The sequence below is a fragment of the Schistocerca serialis genome, chromosome 9 (genome assembly GCF_023864345.2).
Source record: "Schistocerca serialis cubense isolate TAMUIC-IGC-003099 chromosome 9, iqSchSeri2.2, whole genome shotgun sequence".
NCBI lineage: Eukaryota > Metazoa > Arthropoda > Insecta > Orthoptera > Acrididae > Schistocerca > Schistocerca serialis.
This window is the reverse complement of record NC_064646.1, coordinates 347,450,415-347,472,055: the sequence shown is the minus strand read 5'-3', so window position 1 is coordinate 347,472,055 and position 21,641 is coordinate 347,450,415. Positions and strand designations below refer to the sequence as shown.

The 21,641-nt window shown below is 37.9% G+C and overlaps 1 protein-coding gene across 1 annotated transcript in view; it reads left to right on the top strand.

Annotated features, from left to right (window-relative positions):
* The window catches only part of LOC126419875 (ankyrin repeat domain-containing protein 50), a 513,285-nt gene that overhangs the window by 483,635 nt on the left and 8,009 nt on the right, over window positions 1-21,641 (top strand). The window contains exon 24 of the mRNA XM_050087125.1: window positions 8,673-8,848. Within this exon, the coding sequence (XP_049943082.1) occupies window positions 8,673-8,847 (175 nt within the window). The 3' untranslated portion in view covers window position 8,848. The remainder of the gene's footprint in view (window positions 1-8,672; window positions 8,849-21,641) is intronic.

The following is a 21,641-nucleotide window of genomic DNA, read 5'->3' as shown; positions in this document are numbered from 1 at the left end:
CAAAAAGATCAAAACTGTAGAGTTATTCATCTTCAGAAAATTAAGTTGCTTGATGAAGATTCAGTTGAAGATTGCGTAAGTTTAGTTCATCCATCAAGTGAATCCCTTATAAAATTTCTCATCTGACTAATCTTAGGATTTCTTCACCCATCTGGGAATCCTAAAGAGTTGGATTAAAGGAAACACTAGAAAAGATTTAAATAAGAGCTTTGCGATTTACCACAAGCTTGTCAGGTCAACATTAGTCACAGAAACTCTCACAATCTCCAGTTAGATGTTGTGCAAGACAGGTAAGGTAAAAATCTTGTTATTTCTTCATATGTGAACCTTTCATTGTGACTGTTGGTTAAATCACCTACAGTTGTTTTTCCCACACACTACCTGTTTTTGAAACTGGAATGGTGATGCAATTAATGTCTTCTGACATGTGCCATATTATGCTTTATAGTGTGCAAATGTAAATGTAGATATGGAGTGCACAAGAACACTGTATCCACAACTTAACTATAGATGGTATATACTTGTTCTGGTGGAGAATTTCTTTCCATAAAATATTGTGTTGAAAACAGGTGGTCATAAGAGAATGAGTGGGTGGTATGTGCACTTTCATTCTCTCACACAACAGTTTTTATTTGTCAGTGACATGCTTTAAGTAAGTAATGTTAGGGCTCATGAAGGAGTTATAATTTATATCTGACTGTTAGCAAGAGTAAAAACTGGAGGGGGGAGGTGAGAATTATCCCGGAAGAATGTGGGATTTGGTGGTGAAATACTGTACATTCAAATAAGAGTGCTGTCATTAAAAATTTTTTTTTAGTCATGGCACTAATCAAGAACAATGGAATGTGATGCAGAATGTGCTTCAGTGTTTGTTCACATCCTCCTCACATGTGTTATTCCATTGTATATGACATTACAGAGAATATATTTCGATAAGTTCACCCTTATGTTTTCGCATTTACAGTGTACAGAGGTTTTAGTGGAGTATAGATAGCATGGCATATTTTGAGTGCTACTGTTAGTGCTGTGCCTACTGAGTCCAAAAATGAGGAAGAACAAGTTCACAGTTTGATGACTTTATGGCTGTAAAACATGAGTTTTTGTTGACATTTTGATTTACGGTGTCATAAGAAAGATGATACAAAGTTAACTCTTGCAAGACAGACAAAAATGATGAAAAATTTTTCTAAAATGTAAGTAATTTTATAGTGTTGTTGGTCCAGTATCTAAATTGCTAAAAGAATGATAAAGATTTTCCACTTCACGACCCGATCCTCCAAACCTGGAAGTGGTAATTGATGAAGAAAGAATAGTTAGTAAAACTGTTGAGGGAGAAGAGGTTATAAACAAAGATTCTGAAAGCTTGCAATGAGAAATGGGTGATGTAAGTTATTTATCTAGGAAATGGAGATTTAAAATTGCCATCAGAGAATATAGAAGGAAAAGCAGTATTTGCGCCCTTGCCCGGGAGATATGAAATCATACATTACAGGACAGTTTACTTATAATTATAACCTACAGATATCTACTGAAGAACATCATTTTCTTTTAAGAAAAAAATGGATGGTAAACTGCAGAAGACCTGAACTTTTGCAGAAAAAAATGGATGGTAAACTGCAGAAGACCTGAACTTTTGCAGAAAGATGTATATCTGCTCAACAATGTGAAATGTTGTTCACTCAGTTTCCAGTCAAATCAGTGAATGTTGAATGTAGGAACCTTGACTGGAATCCAATATCTATATTATTGAACATACCAAATAAGTCAACATGACTGTAACTCAAGAGAAAACTGCACAGATGTAGTAATAGTGTGTCAAAAGCAATAACACTGTATCAAACTACCAAAGAAACCAGTTCCACATTGTTGCTACAACAGAGCCACAAATGGCAAGAATCTTACACACATGTGCATTTGAAGCAAAAGTAACAAAATTTACAAAAATGTTAAGATGTCAGAAAGTCAGGGGAAGTGTACGACTGTATGAATTATTAGACTACATACAAAATTGTTACGTATCATGGAAAATACCTATTGTAAAAACAACAGACAAAAACAGAAATATATGCTTCTCATGCCTGAAATGTGTGTTTACATCCTCTTGCTTTCAGTGTAGCAAGCTGCAGTTATACACATATTCGAAAGTATTTCTTCATCCGTAACTTCTAGCTTACGTAACTGAATCAGTGAGATTCAGTTGCTTTTACAATTATTTCATTATTGTTCATGTCTCTTGAAAATTTGCTAATGCATGGAATGAAAAAATACAACAACCATTGTGTTAATTAGGTAGAAATATAATTAAAAGGCATTAATCTTATGGCTAGCTTACTTGCTGCTAGGGTAGCTAGTGTTGCTCCAACTGTCAGATGATAACAACTTCCACAGTCTTGACTACATATGTTAGACTGGTTCTAGAAGCTGGACACGTAATGATGATTTGGTGGTACTTGTCAGTAATGATCAAGAATCTTTTAGCAACTATTCACTAATGATAGCCTGTGCAAAGTGTAAGAGATTTAGGCAGTGCTGGTTTAGAAGTGAATTATAGTTCTTGTATGAAAACAAATCTGATTGTAAATAACCTCTATATTACGATTTATTTAACTTCTCACTTACTAATTTCCATATTGTCTACTTCATTACTTTCACAATTATGCTGTTTTCTCTGTGTATCTTCATTATTTGACTTTCCTCCATTGTCTCTCACCTCTTATCATTTTTATTTCTACATACCACATTGTCTGTTTTTAGATTTTGGTGGTTTGTTCCACAATACCTATTACAGAGCTTCAAGAGGATCCACCCCTGGTCATCATATTATTTTTGCTTTACTCTTGCATCCATATTCTTTTCTCATTTTCACCAATCCACATACAGTCACACACATTCAGACACTTTTTGGGGTTCCGTATCTCTGTCTGTTAAAACTAAAGCGTTATATGATCGCTTTGTTCTCTGTCTGTCTGTCCGTCCAGCTGTTAAACCTTTATCTCAGGCATGGATAGAGGTATCAAGCTGAAATTTATGCCACACACTAAGGTTTCTCAGGAGCACAATAAATGTAAGCTTCTAAGCCAATGCAATCAAATATGGCCATTTATATTATACATAATTAAATTTGTACAGAGCCCTCAGTATGTAAATCTCACTCGCAACTGGCCACTTCTCTCTCTCTCTCTCTCTCTCTCTCTCTCTCTCTCTCTCTCTCTCTTTCTCTCTTTAAAAACTTTAAAAATTGAGAAAATGCAATTGGCCAAGTCCAGTGCTAAAGACCCTAATTATCATATAATGTTTATTGTCCATTGCTTACTATTTCATCCTTCAGCTGATAGTATTCACTTAATTGCTGCATCCACAATATCGGTTGCATATACAGTAATACATCTGATATCACAGAGTAAAAAGTAAACATGCTGGTAGATATATCAGATTATTATTTATGATACCTAAAAGACCACTGCCGTGAAAGTATCTGCTGAGCTTAATACACACTTAAAGAGCTCAAGGGTTAACAAGAGTCTTTCAACAGGAATGATAAACTAAACATTTGAGGTGTAGCTGCTATTGGCAGACATCTTGCAAACACATTACACAGATTGCCTTCAACTGTGAAAGAAGTGGAGTTGTTATAAAGATTTTGACAACCAAATAATGTACAATTTTGGTAAACATTTTTGGAAAACAGTGATCAATTAATTATTATATTTTGACTAAAGTTCAGTCTTGATCACACTATTTATGTTTTAATGATATAGGTAACCGGTTTCGGTTCTTTTTACAAAACCATCATCAGACCCATGGCTCCCTTAGGATGGTAGGCGGAGCTCTCCTCGCTGCTACGCAGTCAACTGCATAGCAGCGAGGAGAGCTCCGCCTACCATCCTAAGGGGGCCATGGGTCTGATGATGGTTTTGTAAAAAGAACCGAAACTGGTTACCTATATCATTAAAACATAAATAGTGTGATCAAGACTGAACTTTAGTCAAAATATAACCAAATAATGCTTGTCTGTATGTTGTAAGGTTTAAAAAAAACATTGTATGTGATCATGTGCAGTGATCCAAGCCCCGTTTCTAGCATGGAATGCCTGTTCGTAGACTATAAAATTGCCAGTGGTATAACTTCAAATTCACTAAGTATGTTCAACAAATACGAGAATGGAATAAAACATCTCCTTTGCTGTCCACAATCTGTTTATCATTAAGCCACTGCCGTTGTATTTATAAAGACACTGTTGCTATCTAATGAGACCTCTCATTGAACTGAGACAGCTTTTTTGGTTATAAAATTCCATTGAGCACCATTCAGGATTTAAATATGCTTCAGAGATTGTTTTGGATGCTTCAGTACGCATTCATATAATTTTGTCCAACCTCTATGTTCATTAATATAAATTATTTACTGCCATTTGCATTAAAGAATGTGTTGCAAAACTAAATTTTATTCTTGTTATTGCATAAGAAAGCAAAGCAACTCCATTTTATTAGCAGTTGAAGTTAAACTACTGTATTCTTTGGTTATGATAGGTGGGGCTAAAATCTTGATCAGATCATAGTGATTTTGGTTTATTTAAGCCGTGTAATGGTTCCTTCCCCCCCATGAACCATGGACCTTGCCGTTGGTGGGGAGGCTTGCGTGCCTCAGCAATACAGATAGCCGTACCGTAGGTGCAACCACAACGGAGGGGTATCTGTTGAGAGGCCAGACAAACGTGTGGTTCCTGAAGAGGGGCAGCAGCCTTTTCAGTAGTTGCAAGGGCAACAGTCTGGATGATTGACTGATCTGGCCTTGTAACATTAACCAAAATGGCCTTGCTGTGCTGGTACTGCGAACGGCTGAAAGCAAGGGGAAACTACAGCCGTAATTTTTCCCGAGGGCATGCAGCTTTACTGTATGATTACATGATGATGGCGTCCTCTTGGGTAAAATATTCCGGAGGTAAAATAGTCCCCCATTCGGATCTCCGGGCGGGGACTACTCAAGAGAATGTCGTTATCAGGAGAAAGAAAACCGGCGTTCTACGGATCGGAGCGTGGAATGTCAGATCCCTTAATCGGGCAGGTAGGTTAGAAAATTTAAAAAGGGAAATGGATAGGTTGAAGTTAGATATAGTGGGAATTAGTGAAGTTCGGTGGCAGGAGGAACAAGACTTCTGGTCAGGTGACTACAGGCTTATAAACACAAAATCAAATAGGGGTAATGCAGGAGTAGGTTTAATAATGAATAGGAAAATAGGAATGCGGGTAAGCTACTACAAACAGCATAGTGAACGCATTATTGTGGCCAAGATAGATACGGAGCCCACACCTACTACAGTAGTACAAGTTTATATGCCAACTAGCTCTGCAGATGACGAAGAAATTGAAGAAATGTATGATGAAATAAAAGAAATTATTCAGATTGTGAAGGGAGACGAAAATTTAATAGTCATGGGTGACTGGAATTCGAGTGTAGGAAAAGGGAGAGAAGGAAACATAGTAGGTGAATATGGATTGGGGGACAGAAATTAAAGAGGAAGCCGCCTGGTAGAATTTTGCACAGAGCACAACATAATCATAACTAACACTTGGTTTAAGAATCATGAAAGAAGGTTGTATACATGGAAGAATCCTGGAGATACTAAAAGGTATCAGATAGATTATATAATGGTAAGACAGAGATTTAGGAACCAGGTTTTAAATTGTAAGACATTTCCAGGGGCAGATGTGGACTCTGACCACAATCTATTGGTTATGACCTGTAGATTAAAACTGAAGAAACTGCAAAAAGGTGGGAATTTAAGGAGATGGGACCTGGATAAACTAAAAGAACCAGAGGTTGTACAGAGATTCAGGGAGAGCATAAGGGAGCAATTGACATGAATGGGGGAAATAAATACAGTAGAAGAAGAATGGGTAACTTTGAGGGATGAAGTAGTGAAGGCAGCAGTGGATCAAGTAGGTAAAAAGACGAGGGCTAGTAGAAATCCTTGGGTAACAGAAGAAATATTGAATTTAATTGATGAAAGGAGAAAATATAAAAATGCAGTAAGTGAAACAGGCAAAAAGGAATACAAATGGCTCAAAAATGAGATCGACAGGAAGTGCAAAATGGCTAAGCAGGGATGGCTAGAGGACAAATGTAAGGATGTAGAGGCCTATCTCACTAGGGGTAAGATAGATACCGCCTACAGGAAAATTATAGAGACCTTTGGAGATAAGAGAACGACTTGTATGAATATCAAGAGCTCAGATGGAAATCCAGTTCTAAGCAAAGACGGGAAAGCAGAAAGGTGGAAGGAGTATATAGAGGGTCTATACAAGGGCAATGTACTTGAGGACAATATTATGGAAATGGAAGAGGATGTAGATGAAGATGAAATGGGAGATATGATACTGCGTGAAGAGTTTGACAGAGCACTGAAAGACCTGAGTCGAAACAAGGCCCCCGGAGTAGACAATATTCCATTGGAACTACTGACGGCCATGGGAGAGCCAGTCCTGACAAAACTCTACCATCTGGTGAGCAAGATGTATGAAACAGGCGAAATACCCACAGACTTCAAGAAGAATATAATAATTCCAATCCCAAAGAAAGCAGGTGTTGACAGATGTGAAAATTACCGAACTATCAGCTTAATAAGTCACAGCTGCAAAATACTAACACGAATTCTTTACAGACGAATGGAAAAACTAGTAGAAGCCAACCTCGGGGAAGATCAGTTTGGATTCCGTAGAAACACGGGAACACGTGAGGCAATACTGACCTTACGACTTATCTTAGAAGAAAGATTAAGGAAAGGCAAACCTACGTTTCTAGCATTTGTAGACTTAGAGAAAGCTTTTGACAATGTTGACTGGAATACTCTCTTTCAAATTCTAAAGGTGGCAGGGGTAAAATACAGGGAGCGAAAGGCTATTTACAATTTGTACAGAAACCAGATGGCAGTTATAAGAGTCGAGGGACATGAAAGGGAAGCAGTGGTTGGGAAGGGAGTAAGACAGGGTTGTAGCCTCTCCCCGATGTTGTTCAATCTGTATATTGAACAAGCAGTAAAGGAAACAAAAGAAAAATTCGGAGTAGGTATTAAAATTCATGGAGTAGAAATAAAAACTTTGAGGTTCGCCGATGACATTGTAATTCTGTCAGAGACAGCAAAGGACTTGGAAGAGCAGTTGAATGGAATGGACAGTGTCTTGAAAGGAGGATATAAGATGAACATCAACAAAAGCAAAACAAGGATAATGGAATGTAGTCTAATTAAGTCAGGTGATGCTGAGGGAATTAGATTAGGAAATGAGGCACTTAAAGTAGTAAAGGAGTTTTGCTATTTGGGGAGCAAAATAACTGATGATGGTCGAAGTAGAGAGGATATAAAATGTAGGCTGGCAATGGCAAGGAAAGCGTTTCTGAAGAAGAGAAATTTGTTAACATCCAGTATTGATTTAAGTGTCAGGAAGTCATTTCTGAAAGTATTCGTATGGAGTGTAGCCATGTATGGAAGTGAAACATGGACGATAAATAGTTTGGACAAGAAGAGAATAGAAGCTTTCGAAATGTGGTGCTACAGAAGAATGCTGAAGATTAGATGGGTAGATCACATAACTAATGAGGAAGTATTGAATAGGATTGGGGAGAAGAGAAGTTTGTGGCACAACTTGACCAGAAGAAGGGATCGGTTGGTAGGACATGTTCTGAGGCATCAAGGGATCACCAATTTAGTATTGGAGGGGAGCGTGGAGGGTAAAAATCGTAGAGGGAGACCAAGAGATGAATACACTAAGCAGATTCAGAAGGATGTAGGTTGCAGTAGGTACTGGGAGATGAAAAAGCTTGCACAGGATAGAGTAGCATGGAGAGCTGCATCAAACCAGTCTCAGGACTGAAGACCACAACAACAACAACAACAATGGTTCCTTGCTCAAGCCATTGGCACTTCATTCATTCTTGTTTCCTTAAATGCCCTCATTGCATGTTTTACTGAAATAATAAAAAATATGAGTAATGTACAGGCAACAAAATAAGAGAAAAACAATAAAGAAAGGCAGTTGTAAGTAAGATAAGTTTCTTTCTTTTCTTTGAAGTTGGTTTTTTTGTGTAGTTATGTAACTGCCTTCAGCTACTTTCCTTTCAGGAAGGAAGGAGAAAGTCCAGGTAAGTAAACATTTTCTTGTACTGAGCAATAAAGAAGAGTCACTCATGAAAACTTAAGAAAACAGGGAAGAGTGGAAAGAAATGACCACAATGAAGTTAAACCACAGACAAACAAAACTTTGAACAGTATTTATCTACTTTGTGTGAATAGTTTTGTGGCAGTAGAATGTACCATTTTCATTTAAGTATAGATAAAACAAAGTGAAGGTCAGTTTTCTCCACATCATATGTTCTTTTTTTCCCCCCCATAGGAATCATCTTGTCCAAAATCAGCTTATACAGGAAAGTTCCTTTGCACTTAAAGTTAGACTGACAACTTTATGACATTATGTTAGTGAAATTGGTAGAATTAAATAATGCTATCACTTGGAATAAATTTTGATATTTGATATGCTCCACCTTGTATGTCTGTGACACATGAGGTGTGTTTAATAGGCATTGCGTTCCATCCGTGATTGTCCAGTATTGTATTATTGTTTTATTATGCAGTTTTCAAATGTAAAATTTTAAAAGGAGGTGGTGTACATTTGTTGCAGAGGACTACTGAAGCCACGGCGAAATGGCATTGTGACAAATCCTGCCCTGCGAATTGTGGCAGGTGTGAAGAATGGACTGGATGCTGCAGCAGGGCGGAAACATACCACAGCAGCAAGCCGTTTGCAACAACCGAAGAACAATGGCTTTCAGTGGCGTAAGGAAACTCCCCTCTGAGGTGTGATACAGTAAAAATTTCATACATTTTTCAGTCTGCATCAAACAAGATATGAATTTACTTGAAACAATACATGCCATTACAGTGACATACATTAAAGCATGCTATTACTGAGTGACTATCCCAGAATGCAATACCAGTTGCAGGTTGCTGATCTAATGGTTTCTAAGGGCAACAGAAACTGATTTTCAGTATTTAGCATGATTATTGACCTAATTTAAAAATTTAAAATGGCCTCATAATCTACTCATTAAGAGTTATAATCTTATCTTAATAGTTTAACACAATAAGACAAGTGTTACAGTTAGAAATTGCTTGTTTGTATTGAGGCAGCATAACTGATAGCGCACTAATACCCAAACTTTATTTATCCAGTATTTGAGAATGGGAGTATTTAGCAACTTCCAGTAAACTCTACATGTAATTTCAAATCTTTTGTAACTTTTTCTCACTTACATGCTTTATGTCAAATATTTAACATGTTAACTCATTTGCAAAATGATCAGATGTTTCAATCTGTTTTATATGCTGGAGTTTGATTCTTTAAGAATAGGGTTTACTGGTAATTAGTCTAGCTGATGATTATGGCCCAGATTAATATGTAACTACATATTTTCATTTTAATGCAAATGTTTGGATAAAAACTTTACTCACCAAGCAGTGGCAGTAGAAAACACACACAATTTTTTTTTTTTACTTTTACAAGCTTTTGAAGCCAGTGGCTCCTTCTTCTCACAGGAGAGTTAAAGTGGAAGGAAGAGGGGTGAAAGAAAAGCAATGCAGAGGTTTAGGGAAAGGGGTACAGTGAACCCCGGGTCAGACGAGACTTACTGGATGGGATGAGAGGGAGTCTTTCCTTCTCATCCCATTTGGTAAATCTCCCCAGACCCAGGGTTCTGGTTGACTTCTCTGCACTGTACCTAAACCTTTCCATCCCTTTCCCCTCAGGTCTCTTCTGTCCCCTTGAACTCTTCTGTCCCCTTGAACTCTTCTGACAGAAGGCGGAGACATTTGCTTCAATTTTTGTGTGTTCTCCTGCCACCACCGCTTGATGAGTAGAATTTATATCTATCTGTTTAAATTATTTTGCAAATAACTAATTATTTTTTTGTTTTGATAATTTTCACTCTTTTAGTAGTTTTTTACATAAATCATGACATTTGAAGTCTGAAAATGTAACTTTCATTTTCCATATTTTTGTATCAGAATTGCAAAAGTCCATATTTTCAACACAACATTATATAAAACTGATCTTTTTAAAGTGTAATAGCATTAAAAAATTCGTTAAATGACACTTCAAAGTGAGATTCTTGGTCTCGGAATGGACGAGCCGAAAGCACAAATCGCACCATCTGAAGCAGCCTAGTCTTTCAGATAGCCTACAACCCTGTTAATGTTGTGGGAAGAGGGAAATAAGCAAAATCTCTTCAGGATAGCGAAGCACAGAAATGATGTTTTTGGACAGTTTTTGACATGGTTTTCCACTGCTGTGAACATGCCCTTCCCTACCAGTCGTCTCCTGTAGTGAAACTGTCTCACCAAAGTTATAAGATTTCATGAAAGCATATTTATAAACACACTGTTATAAAATGTGACACTTGTTTGTAGTAATGAATGTGATATTAAATTAAGGCAGCTAAAACACAATTTCTTTCAATGACTAAGGTTGTCGGTACTCTTTGACATCTGTGAAACCTGTCAGTTGAAACTAGAGTACAAGGGCTTACTAAGAAGTTTAGAGACAGTGCCTCATATGCTGTTTTTGTTATAGATATGTTACGTGATTTCTGTTTCTACATATTTTCTGTTTTGTCATTCAATTATCTTTCATGTGGAACTCCAGTTAGACCTTACAATCAGGTTGGATAGTTCATGCCACCAACGTGCACAATAAGGCTTCAGCATTAAATGTTCCCTCACTGTTATACTCGAGTGTTTCAGTCAATGCGCAACATCTGATGCACACCTCCAAAAGTATTTTGCTAGCCTTATGTATAACTTCACATCCATGTCATTTACTGTTGATAACAATGATGTTTGCTGCTGTGCATCATTGTATTTTTTAGACATCTATGTTCTTTCATGTACAAGCAACCATTGTGTTTGAAATTGCAAAAATAGAGTGAAGATTTCCAAAGCAGTCTTTGAGTACAGACGGCAAAGTACTGTTTTGTAATACTTGTGAAAAATTGTGTCAACTGAGCAACTTTTTTAATATCACAGTGCCTATCTACCTTAAAACGCAGGTAGAAATTAAAAAGAGAATCAATTCAAACAACAGTTTTTTGATGATGCAACAGCCAGTGGGTCCCAAAGTTCTACCTTCTCGAAAGATATGTGTTATGCCATTATATGTGCAGATATACCTGTATGGAAATTAAACAACCCATTTTTTAAAAAAGCATCCTAGAGAGATATTCAGGCAAACATATTCCTGACGAATCTAATTTAAAAAAAACTATGTCGGCAGCATTTACAAGGATTGTACGGTGTCGATTCAAGACGTAATTCAGGATGGTCCTATATGGGTCACAATCAATGAGACTATGGCCACCCAAGGCGGTGCATTAGCATTGTAGTAATTGGATGACTATCTGAAGATAAATCAAGCAAATCCTTTCTGTTGGCATTTGAAGAACTTCCTAAATGTAACCAACAAACATTGTACCAATGCTGCTCCATATATGGTTAAAGCTGCAGCATTCCTGAATGTTTTATACATTAAAATGCTCTATGTAGTGTGTTTGGAATGCAGAAGAAATAGATTAGCTGAAAGCATAAGGATAAATTGCAAAAAAAAAAAAAAAAAAAAAGGAAGTTGATAGTTTAATATCAAATATGAAGAAAATATTTTTGAAAGCTACCAGTAGGCTCTCGAAATTTAAAGAGGTGTATCCCGATATTATTTTGCCACCAGAACCAATGCTGACAAGTTGAATACTATGTTCAGGATTTCTGTGACATTAAAACAATTATTTTTCAGTTTGAAGATGAGTCTGCTTGTATTTTGAATACGAAAGAACTTTCTGAAAATGATACTCTACAGAGTGATTTAGTGCACATAAAAAACAATTATTGTTTTTTGTTGCATCATATTAAGGGACTGGAAAACCCTTGAACATAATTGAAAGACAATGTAAAGATTGATACTAAAATGTAGATTTTCACGGCCGGAAATGTCATGTCCATGACTACTGTCAGTAGTGAGCCAGTGAGTGTGTTGGACCTTCCATCGAGCTACGGGCCCCCTTGAAGATGTCTCCTGCAGTCGGAGACAAAACGTTGGGAATGGACACAGAATTCATCAACCGACAACAGCATAACAGCCCGGATAATTATAATGGACATAATGTAAAGATTATCGAAAGCATAAAAATGAAAATTAGCAAAGCAGAAGGATCCATTGCTGAGTTGGTAAAGGAAAAATTGAACTAGGCACTTGAGAAAAATAAAGGTCTTAATCTGCTGACAAAATTAACAGTATGCTGTATGGAAGAATAGATGATGAACTTCATGTCCCATACTCAGTTCCAGAATTGTCCAAATTTCAGTTTGCTCCAGTCACATCCTGCAGTTTCAAAGATCTTTGTCAATACAATTCTTCTGTTCAAACAGAAATAGTTTTAATTTTGAAATTAAAAAAAAGCGCATGAAACTGGAGAAGCATAAAATTGTTTGTTTTTGGTGTCATAAAGCGTGGTTTATTTGAAAATTGTAGTTTTTTGTCTCCATAATTTTTCCATATTTTATATTTTTAAGCCCATATTATAAGTACACATTTTGTCATTTTTTACCGCATGTTTAGCTGAACCCTACTGATGATATAACTAAGCGATGGAAAATCTGGGATAGACTGCTACTCACCACATAGTAGAGATGCCGAGTCACAGACAGGCACAACACACAGACTGCTAAACAAGTAAGGTTTTGGCCAAAAGACCTTCTTCTGAATTAGACTACACACACACATACACACACACACACACACACACACACACACACACACACACACACACGACCAGTGTCTGTGGCTGCTGAGGCCAGACTACGAGCAACAACGCATGATGGGAGTAAGCAAGAGGCTGGGGTGGGGTGGGGGTTGGGGGATAGCAGGGTTTGGGGTGGGGAGGGTGTAATGCTGCTTGTGGGAGTGGCCAGTAACGCGCTTGGGTTGCTAGGTGCAGTCGGGAGGTTAGACAGGGGCAGGAGCGGAAAAGGAGAGAAGTAAAAAGACTGTGGGTGTGTTGGTGGAATAGAAGGCTGTGCAGTGCTGGAGTGGGAACAAGGAAGGGGATAGCTGGGTGAAGTACAGTGACTAACGAAGATTGAGGCAAGGAGGGTTACAGGAATGTAGCCTATATTGCAGGGATAGTTCCCACCTGGGCAGTTTGGTGATGAGAAGGATCCAGATGGTACAGGTTGTGAAGCAGTCATTGAAATGAAGAACATTGTGCCGGGCAGTGTGCTCAACAACTGGATGGTCGAGCTGTTTCTTGGCCACAGTTTGTCAGTGTCCATTCATGCAGACAGGCAGCTTGTTTGAGGCAATGCCCATTTGGAATGCAGAATAATAGTTGCAGCATAGCTTGTAGATCGCAGGACTGGTTTCACAGGTAGACCTGCTGTTGATGTGATAGGTGATAGTTGTGACTGGACCGGAGTAGATGGTGTTGGGAGGGTATATGGAACAGGTCTTACATCGAGGTCTATTACAGGGATCTGAGCTATGAGGCAAGGGGTTGGGAGCAGTGGTTGAATAGGGATGGACAAGGATATTGTGTAGGTTTGGTGGGTGCTGGAATATCACTGTGAGAGGTGTGGGAAGGATAAGGTGGCTTGTTGGGTTGAGGAGGACCAGGTTAAGCAAATGGGGTTTTGAGGTTCTGGAGGAAAGTGGATAATCTGTCTGTCCTCATCCTTGGCCCAGACCACAAAGATGTCATCAGTGAATCTGAAACAGGTGAAGAGTTTGGAATTCTGAGTGAATGGGAAGGATTCCTCTAGATGACCTGCAGAGAGACTGGCATAGGGTGGTGCCATGCGGCCAACCAGTGCCACTCTCTGGGTTTATTTGTAGGTGATACCTTCATTTGTGGTTGAGGATATAGTTGGCCATGGTGACCAGGAAGCAGGTTGTTGGTTTGGAATCCATCGAGCGTTGGTACAGGTAGTGTTAGATAGTGGCAAAGGCCATGGGCATTAGGGATGATAGTGTAAAGAGAGGTGTTGTAAGTAGTGACAAGCAGGGCATCTTGTGGTAAAGGAACAGGAACTGTGGGGAGTCTGTGGAGGAAATGGTTTGTATCTTTTATATAGGAGGGTAGGTTGTGGGTAATAGGCTGAAGGTGTTGATCTATGAGAGCAGAGATTCTCTCGGTATGGGCATAGTAACTGGCCACAATGGGGCACTCTAGGTGGTTGGGTTTATGGACTTTAGGAATCATGTAGAAGATAGGAGTGTGGGGAACTGTAGATCTGAGGAGAGAGGTGTAATCCAGGGAGAGGTTCTGGGATCGACATAGGGATTTGAGGAGAGACTGGAGATCCTGTTGGATTTCTGGACTGGGGTCACTGTGGCAGTGTTTGGATGTGAATGAATCTGACACCTACAAATCCTTCCACCAAGTAATCCTTGTGGTTCCAAGCAACACTAGTAGAGCCTGTGTCAGCAGGTAGGATTATAAGGTTGGGATCAGTTTTAGTAGGTGGATTGTGGTTCTTTCTGCAAATGTAAGGTTAGCTTGCATGTTGAGGGTTTTGAGGAATGACAATGAGGTTTGAGGTTAAGAAATTCTGGAAAGTTAACAGGAAGAGATTATTTTTATACAACCATATACTGCTCATCTTGTCATTCAGAGGTGATGTTTTCAAAACAGTTGTAAACGACGTTCGTGGTTCTTTCTGCAGGTGAAAGGCTAGCTTGCATGTTGAGGGACTTTAGGAATGACGAAGAGGTTTGTGGTTAAGAAACTCTGGAAAGTTATATAACCATATACTTTTATATAACCGTATACTGTTTTTAAAGTAGTTGTAAGCAAAGACATCCCCAAATGAATCCTCTGTTAAAAACAGAAATTCTAGTGTCAGAATTTAAGGATTGTGTTTCAGACTGTTTTCACTTGTAGCTGTCAACATTCCACCTGTAAGTGTCATGCTTGTATAAGTCTATATGAATAGTTCTCTTCTTTGTGCTTAATTAAGGGTGTATTTTAAATTGTGTACCATTATAATTTATTGGAGAAATGTTGCAAGTTTAAGTTTATCTTTACACCCGGTTCTCATCCATCAGCATGTTTTACAAGCACCAAACACAACTGTTTAGTAGCTTTGACTGAAGTGCCCTTGACCTAATTTCACCTCAACTGTTGCGATCTTACTATGTTGTTACTTGCCAAATAATTGAACATGTAACTGAGTGCTTACTAAGAATTAGTTCCTCTAATGCCAAGTAGCACATCAGATGAAAAGTTTCCTCCTGCAAACTCAATCAGCTGCTGCATTTTCAGCTTCCTCTCATTTTGTGTCCATGGATTGGAGATCTTTTGCAATAGTTCATTTCCAATGTTACAAGGTGGTGTTCTGCTTCTGTATCCATCTGTTGGTTTCCACAACAATGCTTATTTGGAGATTCTTCCATCTTTCATGTAGTGAGCATGCCCAGCAAGCTTCAGTATTCTTTCAGCAATGATTTTGTGCAGGCTGTATAGACCACTTATTCTCAGCACTACATCATATGAAATGTGGTTATAATAACTGACTTTCAAAATTATTAACAAACAACATTGGTGGAAAACATTGAGACTGTGTGTGTTGAATTTACTGACATTTTCGAGGCCCCACATATGTTTGTGGCCATTGGTAGGATGGTGGAGGAGTGCAACCAGAGTTTTGTGGACATACTTGAAGAGTTTATTAGCCATATGGATGATATTCATTGGAAGACTGCGAAAGCTTACTCATTTCTGCTGCTAAAATTGGCTTCTATATACCCACCATTACAGATAATATTGCTGAGATACGCAGATCAGTTAGCATCTTGTACTTTCTGTTCCGCTATAATTTGAGTAAATAGATATCCACCTTTTGTGCACTTTGTGTTTGAGTTATAGTCATTTACTTTTGGCTCAACAGAACTGGCCATTCCACCCAGCTTGGTAATCATTATTTTTTTAATTTTCCACCAGAAGGACAGTATTATCAGAAAAATACAGATGTGGTAAGCCTAGATTACTCATTCCAGTTTATGCCCATGTTGGATTTGTCCTTAGTTTTTCTCATTATGAAATCTATGACTCAGGATAACACAGAAAATTCTGGGGAGATTCTTATTTTATTTTAAGAGAGTACAGAAAGCCACAAGACTAAAAAGAAATGAGTCTTCATCCATTATTGTAAATAGCAACCAACAGAGATCTTACATTAATACATACAGATTGTTTTCTTTAGTAGGATCTTTGTAAATCCAACACATTCCCTTAAACAGAAGTGTATGATATTTCACAAAACAGTTCTGCCCATAGTCTCTGAATTAATAAAAGCAAACAAAAGATTTTAATTTCAATTAAACATCAACTTTTCTTTCAGTCTTTTAACAGCACTACCCTGGAGAAATTTAGTTAGAATATCAGCAAGTTGTTCTCAAGTTTGGCAGTATTGTAAGTTAAACAAGCTGTGATTTAGTTCATCACTGCTGAAATGATACTTCACATCAATGTGTTTACTTCTTCTTGACGTTTGACTATATTTCATCATTGCTGTTGCGCATTGGTTGTCCACACAGAGTGTAATTTTCCTGTTTTTATTCAGTAGTTGTTCCATGAAACACTTCAGAACTTTCATCTCTTGACATTTGTGCTGCAGATACATATTCTGCTTCACTAGTAGATAGTGCAACAACACACTGTTTCTTGCAGCACCAAGTGATTGGAACATTATTGTTCAGAGATATGTAACTTGTAGTGTTTTTTCTATCTTCCCTGTCACCTGTGAAATGTGCATATTTCAACCCCTGTCTCTGAATTTAGGTACCTTAAAGTACTCATCTGATTTTGGATATCTGAATGATTTGGATTACTCATCGATCTGCTTTCATAGTTTGCTATATATGCCAAGTCTAATCTGGTTTTACATGCTAAATACAAAAAACTGCTTATCACTTTACAATATGGAACATTTGACTTTGCTGTCCTGATTTCTTCAGTTTTTCCTTGCCATGAAATTGGAGTTGTCATAGTTTTTGAATATTTATTATATACATTTTCATCACTTCTTTAGCATATTTTTCTTGGTGAATATAAGTACTTTCTTTCATTCTTTTTATCTCAAGGCCAAGATAAATTGTCGGTTCTTCATCAGCTCTAATGTCAAAAATTTTCTCCACTTTTGCGTTTGACAGATGTCTTCTCCAAATAGAAACCCATTGTCAATGTGTAGTTTCTTCTCAGTATCTGATTTGTAAGCACAATAGTTGGATTTCAGTTGGATGGGTTTTTCATTCTTAAGAAACTAATTCAGTTTCTTATTCAGAGAAACTTAATTCAAACCATAAAGTGCCTTCTTGAGCAGGCTAATTTTCTCAGGTGCCTTGTATCCTTCTGGAAATCCCACGAAGACTTTTCTTTTGCATCAAGAGCAGTCAGGATTTCAGCTTGTGGGCAATACCTGATAAAGGTGTCATAGCACTCAGCTTTAATCCACATCTACCCTAACGCCATGATAGAGTGTCTGAGCATGAGGAGGGGGAAGACGGGGAAACTGTGAATGTGATGCTTTTAAATGGCAGAGGAATCACACTGCATACCACTTGGTTTTATATTCCACATTTCTCAACAACATAGATCACATACAAAATAAATTTTCAATATTATTTAATTATTTTTGGTGCATTGAATACATGATTTTTATATAGTACAAACTGTTGACATGTGAACAGTTTCACAGGTTTTCACACTCAAGTTGACATGTAATCACGACTCATTTATGAGGGCAAATCAGAAAGTCTTTGCCCCTATTTTTTATGAGCCAAAGTAAGGTACATGCAGGTAATGGCAAATACACATCCTATTCCATGTACATTACATTATTTTTTCACATAGTCCCCGCATTAGTTTACGTATTTGTTCCATCACAGCACTAAATTTGAGGGCCCCTGTGGTAAAATTTATCCAGCTGACTATGAAACCATTGTTGGACTTATGTCTTGGGTTCATCATTACTTGTGGATCACTGTCCTGCCAGGAACTTCTCAAAAGTATGATTAATTACTAGTGGCGAGGTCTGGGCTGTGTGGTGGGTGGTCCAGAATCTCCCAGTGAAATGCTCAGAGATTTTCAGCAGTTCTGATTGCCATATGTTGTCTCGCATTCTCGTGGAGCAGAATCACATTGTCCACATCGAGAATCCATCAGTGCCTTCGTCTGATAGCAGCTCTCAGACATGACAGTGTGGAACGATAACTGTCAACATTGATTGTTGCATTTTGTGGTATGAAACCCAGCTGGAGTTGCCCACAATTATACCAGGAGGCTATTAACATCACTTTCCCAAAAGATGGCATCGTATAGAAATTTCTTTGTCACAGGTGAATCCAGATGTTTACATACTGTGCTCTGCTGCTTGGATTCTGGCATGTAGTGCAGTATCCATGTTTCATCATCAATAGCAGTGCAGTCCAGGAAATCTTCACCTTCCTTGGAATACCATTCCAGATGATTCAGTGAAGACATCATTCATTTGCCTTTCATCATGTCATCCAACAGCTGAGGCACCCACCGAGATGAAACTTTCTGGTACCCTAAGGGCCATGAACGATGAAGTAAGCACTCCCATACGATATGCTGAACTCCCAGGAAATGTCCGTGATGTGCACATGCTGATCTTCTGTCACCATTGCATTTACAATTGAAGTGTTGTCATCAGTCAGTGACGAACACGAGCTCGTGGACCCATCATTGTCATTGAAGACTTTACGGACTGTGTCGAACTTACAACACCATGATCTCATAGTTCTCAGTCAGACAGTTTTCCCCATATGTGGGCTGAATTTCCCTTAGATCTCAAAGTGTGTTCATACCTTGCTTCATAGAAAATGAATCAAACTTCATTGCTCTAATGCTGTGGATACGTGAAGCACAACCATCATCTTTAACAACTGACAGCAGTTCCATGCAGTGGAGTTACCAGCTGATAAGGCTTGCACAAACCAAGAAGGATTCAAAGCTGGGAATGAATATATTGACTTTACATATACAGCCATAATTTGGCTAAAAAGGAGGGGCAAAGACTTTCTGATTAGCCCTCGTAGTTTCATAGTTGAAATAAAGTCTTTCACAGAAATTTGTTGATCAAAATATTGTATCACGTTTGCAACCTCATTAAGGAGACTTTGGAAAAACTACCTGAGGAAAGCAATGGAGATGTCATGGACACTTTTTACGTAAAAGAACTTGCCATTAAAATGGGAATTCCCTTGCAGGTCAGTCAGTTACATCTGCATATGCTCAGAGGTGCTTTCCACTGGAATGGCAAACGGCCAGCATGAGCATAGGAAACTGAACTGTGCTCGTCAAAATATCTGAGGTCTGTAATCCATTCTGGATATTCTGATTTTCATTCCTGCTCTTCTTTTTCCATCATAAACTCAACAGTAGTGAGTTCAAATATCAAAACACTGTCCATGGTTGCAGTTTGACTTACCAACAATATTATGAAAAAGGAGGGGCAAAAAGGATAGTTGATACTCACCATATAGTGGAGATGCTGAGTCACAGATAGGTACAACAAAAAGACTGTCAGAAAATGAGCTTTTAGCCAACAAGGCCTTCATTGGATGTAGAACATGCACACACATCTACGCAAGCACAACTCAGACTCACATGCTCGCAGTCTCTGGCTGCTGAGGTCACATGGCCTCTTCTTTCTCCTGGTTTTTCTCTTTGTTCTTGTGGTTCTTTTCTTCTTTCATATGTTCTTCAAAAATTTGGATTTCTGCAGCTACATTTGTTTCTTCTTCTTTTGTTTCCTCATTTTTCTCTTCATATTGGTGAATACACTCAGCATCGCTTGCTTCAGAAAATTTTCCAATCTTAGGACGCCATATGACGTACCCATCCTACAAGAACACCTCATTCACCTCTTACACTCAGTTCTTTTAAATACCCAAGTTATTTTGTGAACACCAGAGATCCAAAAATATCCAGTCTTTACAAATTTGATCTTCTACTCTACCACATGTGAGCTGGAGTCACATCAACAGCTGTAGAAGAACTTCTGTTCATGAGATAAGCCGCAGGAAAAACAGCAAAACCCCACATTTTGTTTCAAATTTTTGAATCAAACAATATGGCCCTTACTTTATTTGTGATATTAAGGTTTATTCTTTCTTCCTTACCATAGAGTTGAGGAAATTATTTAATAATGTAGTCAATCATTATACCTTTCTTTTTACACCTTTCTTTGAAGTAAGTGCTTCTGTACTCTCCTCCTCTGTCACATTTTATTTTTTATGTCTTCAGATTGAAATGAGCTTAACTCTCATTTACATCTTTTCTGATGTGGTCTTCCAATTCATCTTTTGTGTGCAGAAGATAAACTTTTAAGAAATGTGTATAATGGACACGTTAAAAAATATCCTTCATTGAGATATGTTGTTGGGTTTACCTTACCACATTCATCAGTGTGAATAATCTCAAGAGATCTTGCTTGTTTCTCTGCAATGCACAGTGTTGAATTATTTTATTACTTGCTTTGCCGTGACACACATTTACAAGGCATGTCCTCTTCCAACACAATTTTGTCTACACCTTTTAACAGTTCTGATATTTTCTTCAGGTAATTGAAATTCAGGCGTCATAGTTTTTTGTGCTGCTGAATGGTTTTCTTCTTTTGTATCATTGGTGGTTATTTTTATGGTCACTTCTTATGTCAGTATGTGCAGTCCATTTTCTGATTTGTTGCCCTCCAAAATAACCTCTCCATCTTTCACAATCTTCATCTTTTCCTTGTCAAATATTGCCACTCCCCCTTTTTCGGAAATGGCATTTGCTGGCAGCAAAATTTTTGACAATTCATGGAGATGGGACACATTTTTAAACAACAGCTGTCGTGATACAAACTCACCAGCAAGATTAAAACACATGAACTTTCTATTTGCAATCTTAATTTATAGTATCTTTGCAGCTCTTGACATTTGATATAATTTTCCTTTTCTGTGACATGTGCTCATTACTTCCACTGTCAACAACAAACTTTGTATCTGTTTTATGAGTCTTACTCTCTTCTTTTACTGTCACAAATACTTCTAAAAGAAAAAATGTCTTTGATGATTTCTTCATCTTCTCACGTTCCCCTTTTTAGTAACATTTTTCAGTTGAAGGTTTTTTTTTTTTTTTTTACTTAGATAGGGGTAGTTTGTTTGTTGCCCAACACTCTCCCAGATGATATTTTCCACATGTAGAACACTGTATTTTGTTCATGTCACAACAATGCTTCTTTTTACAGTTGCTTGCATGGTGACCTGAACTTCCACATCCAAAGCACTTCGCAGATTTATCGTTTTTCTTATTTTGACCTTTCTTCTTGTAATCTGTGGCTTTGAATGGAAAACATATTTCTTCTTTATTTTTATTCATTTTATCTTTTTCTTCTTCTTGAAGTCTTTATTTCAGGTTTCCCAATGCTTACTCCTCCTTACTAATGAGTCCCAAGCACTTCCAAAAGTTTGTATTTGTCAGGCAGTTTTGAGATCAGTGCTATTTCGTCAATATTCTGTGCCAGGCAGTACGACATGAATGAA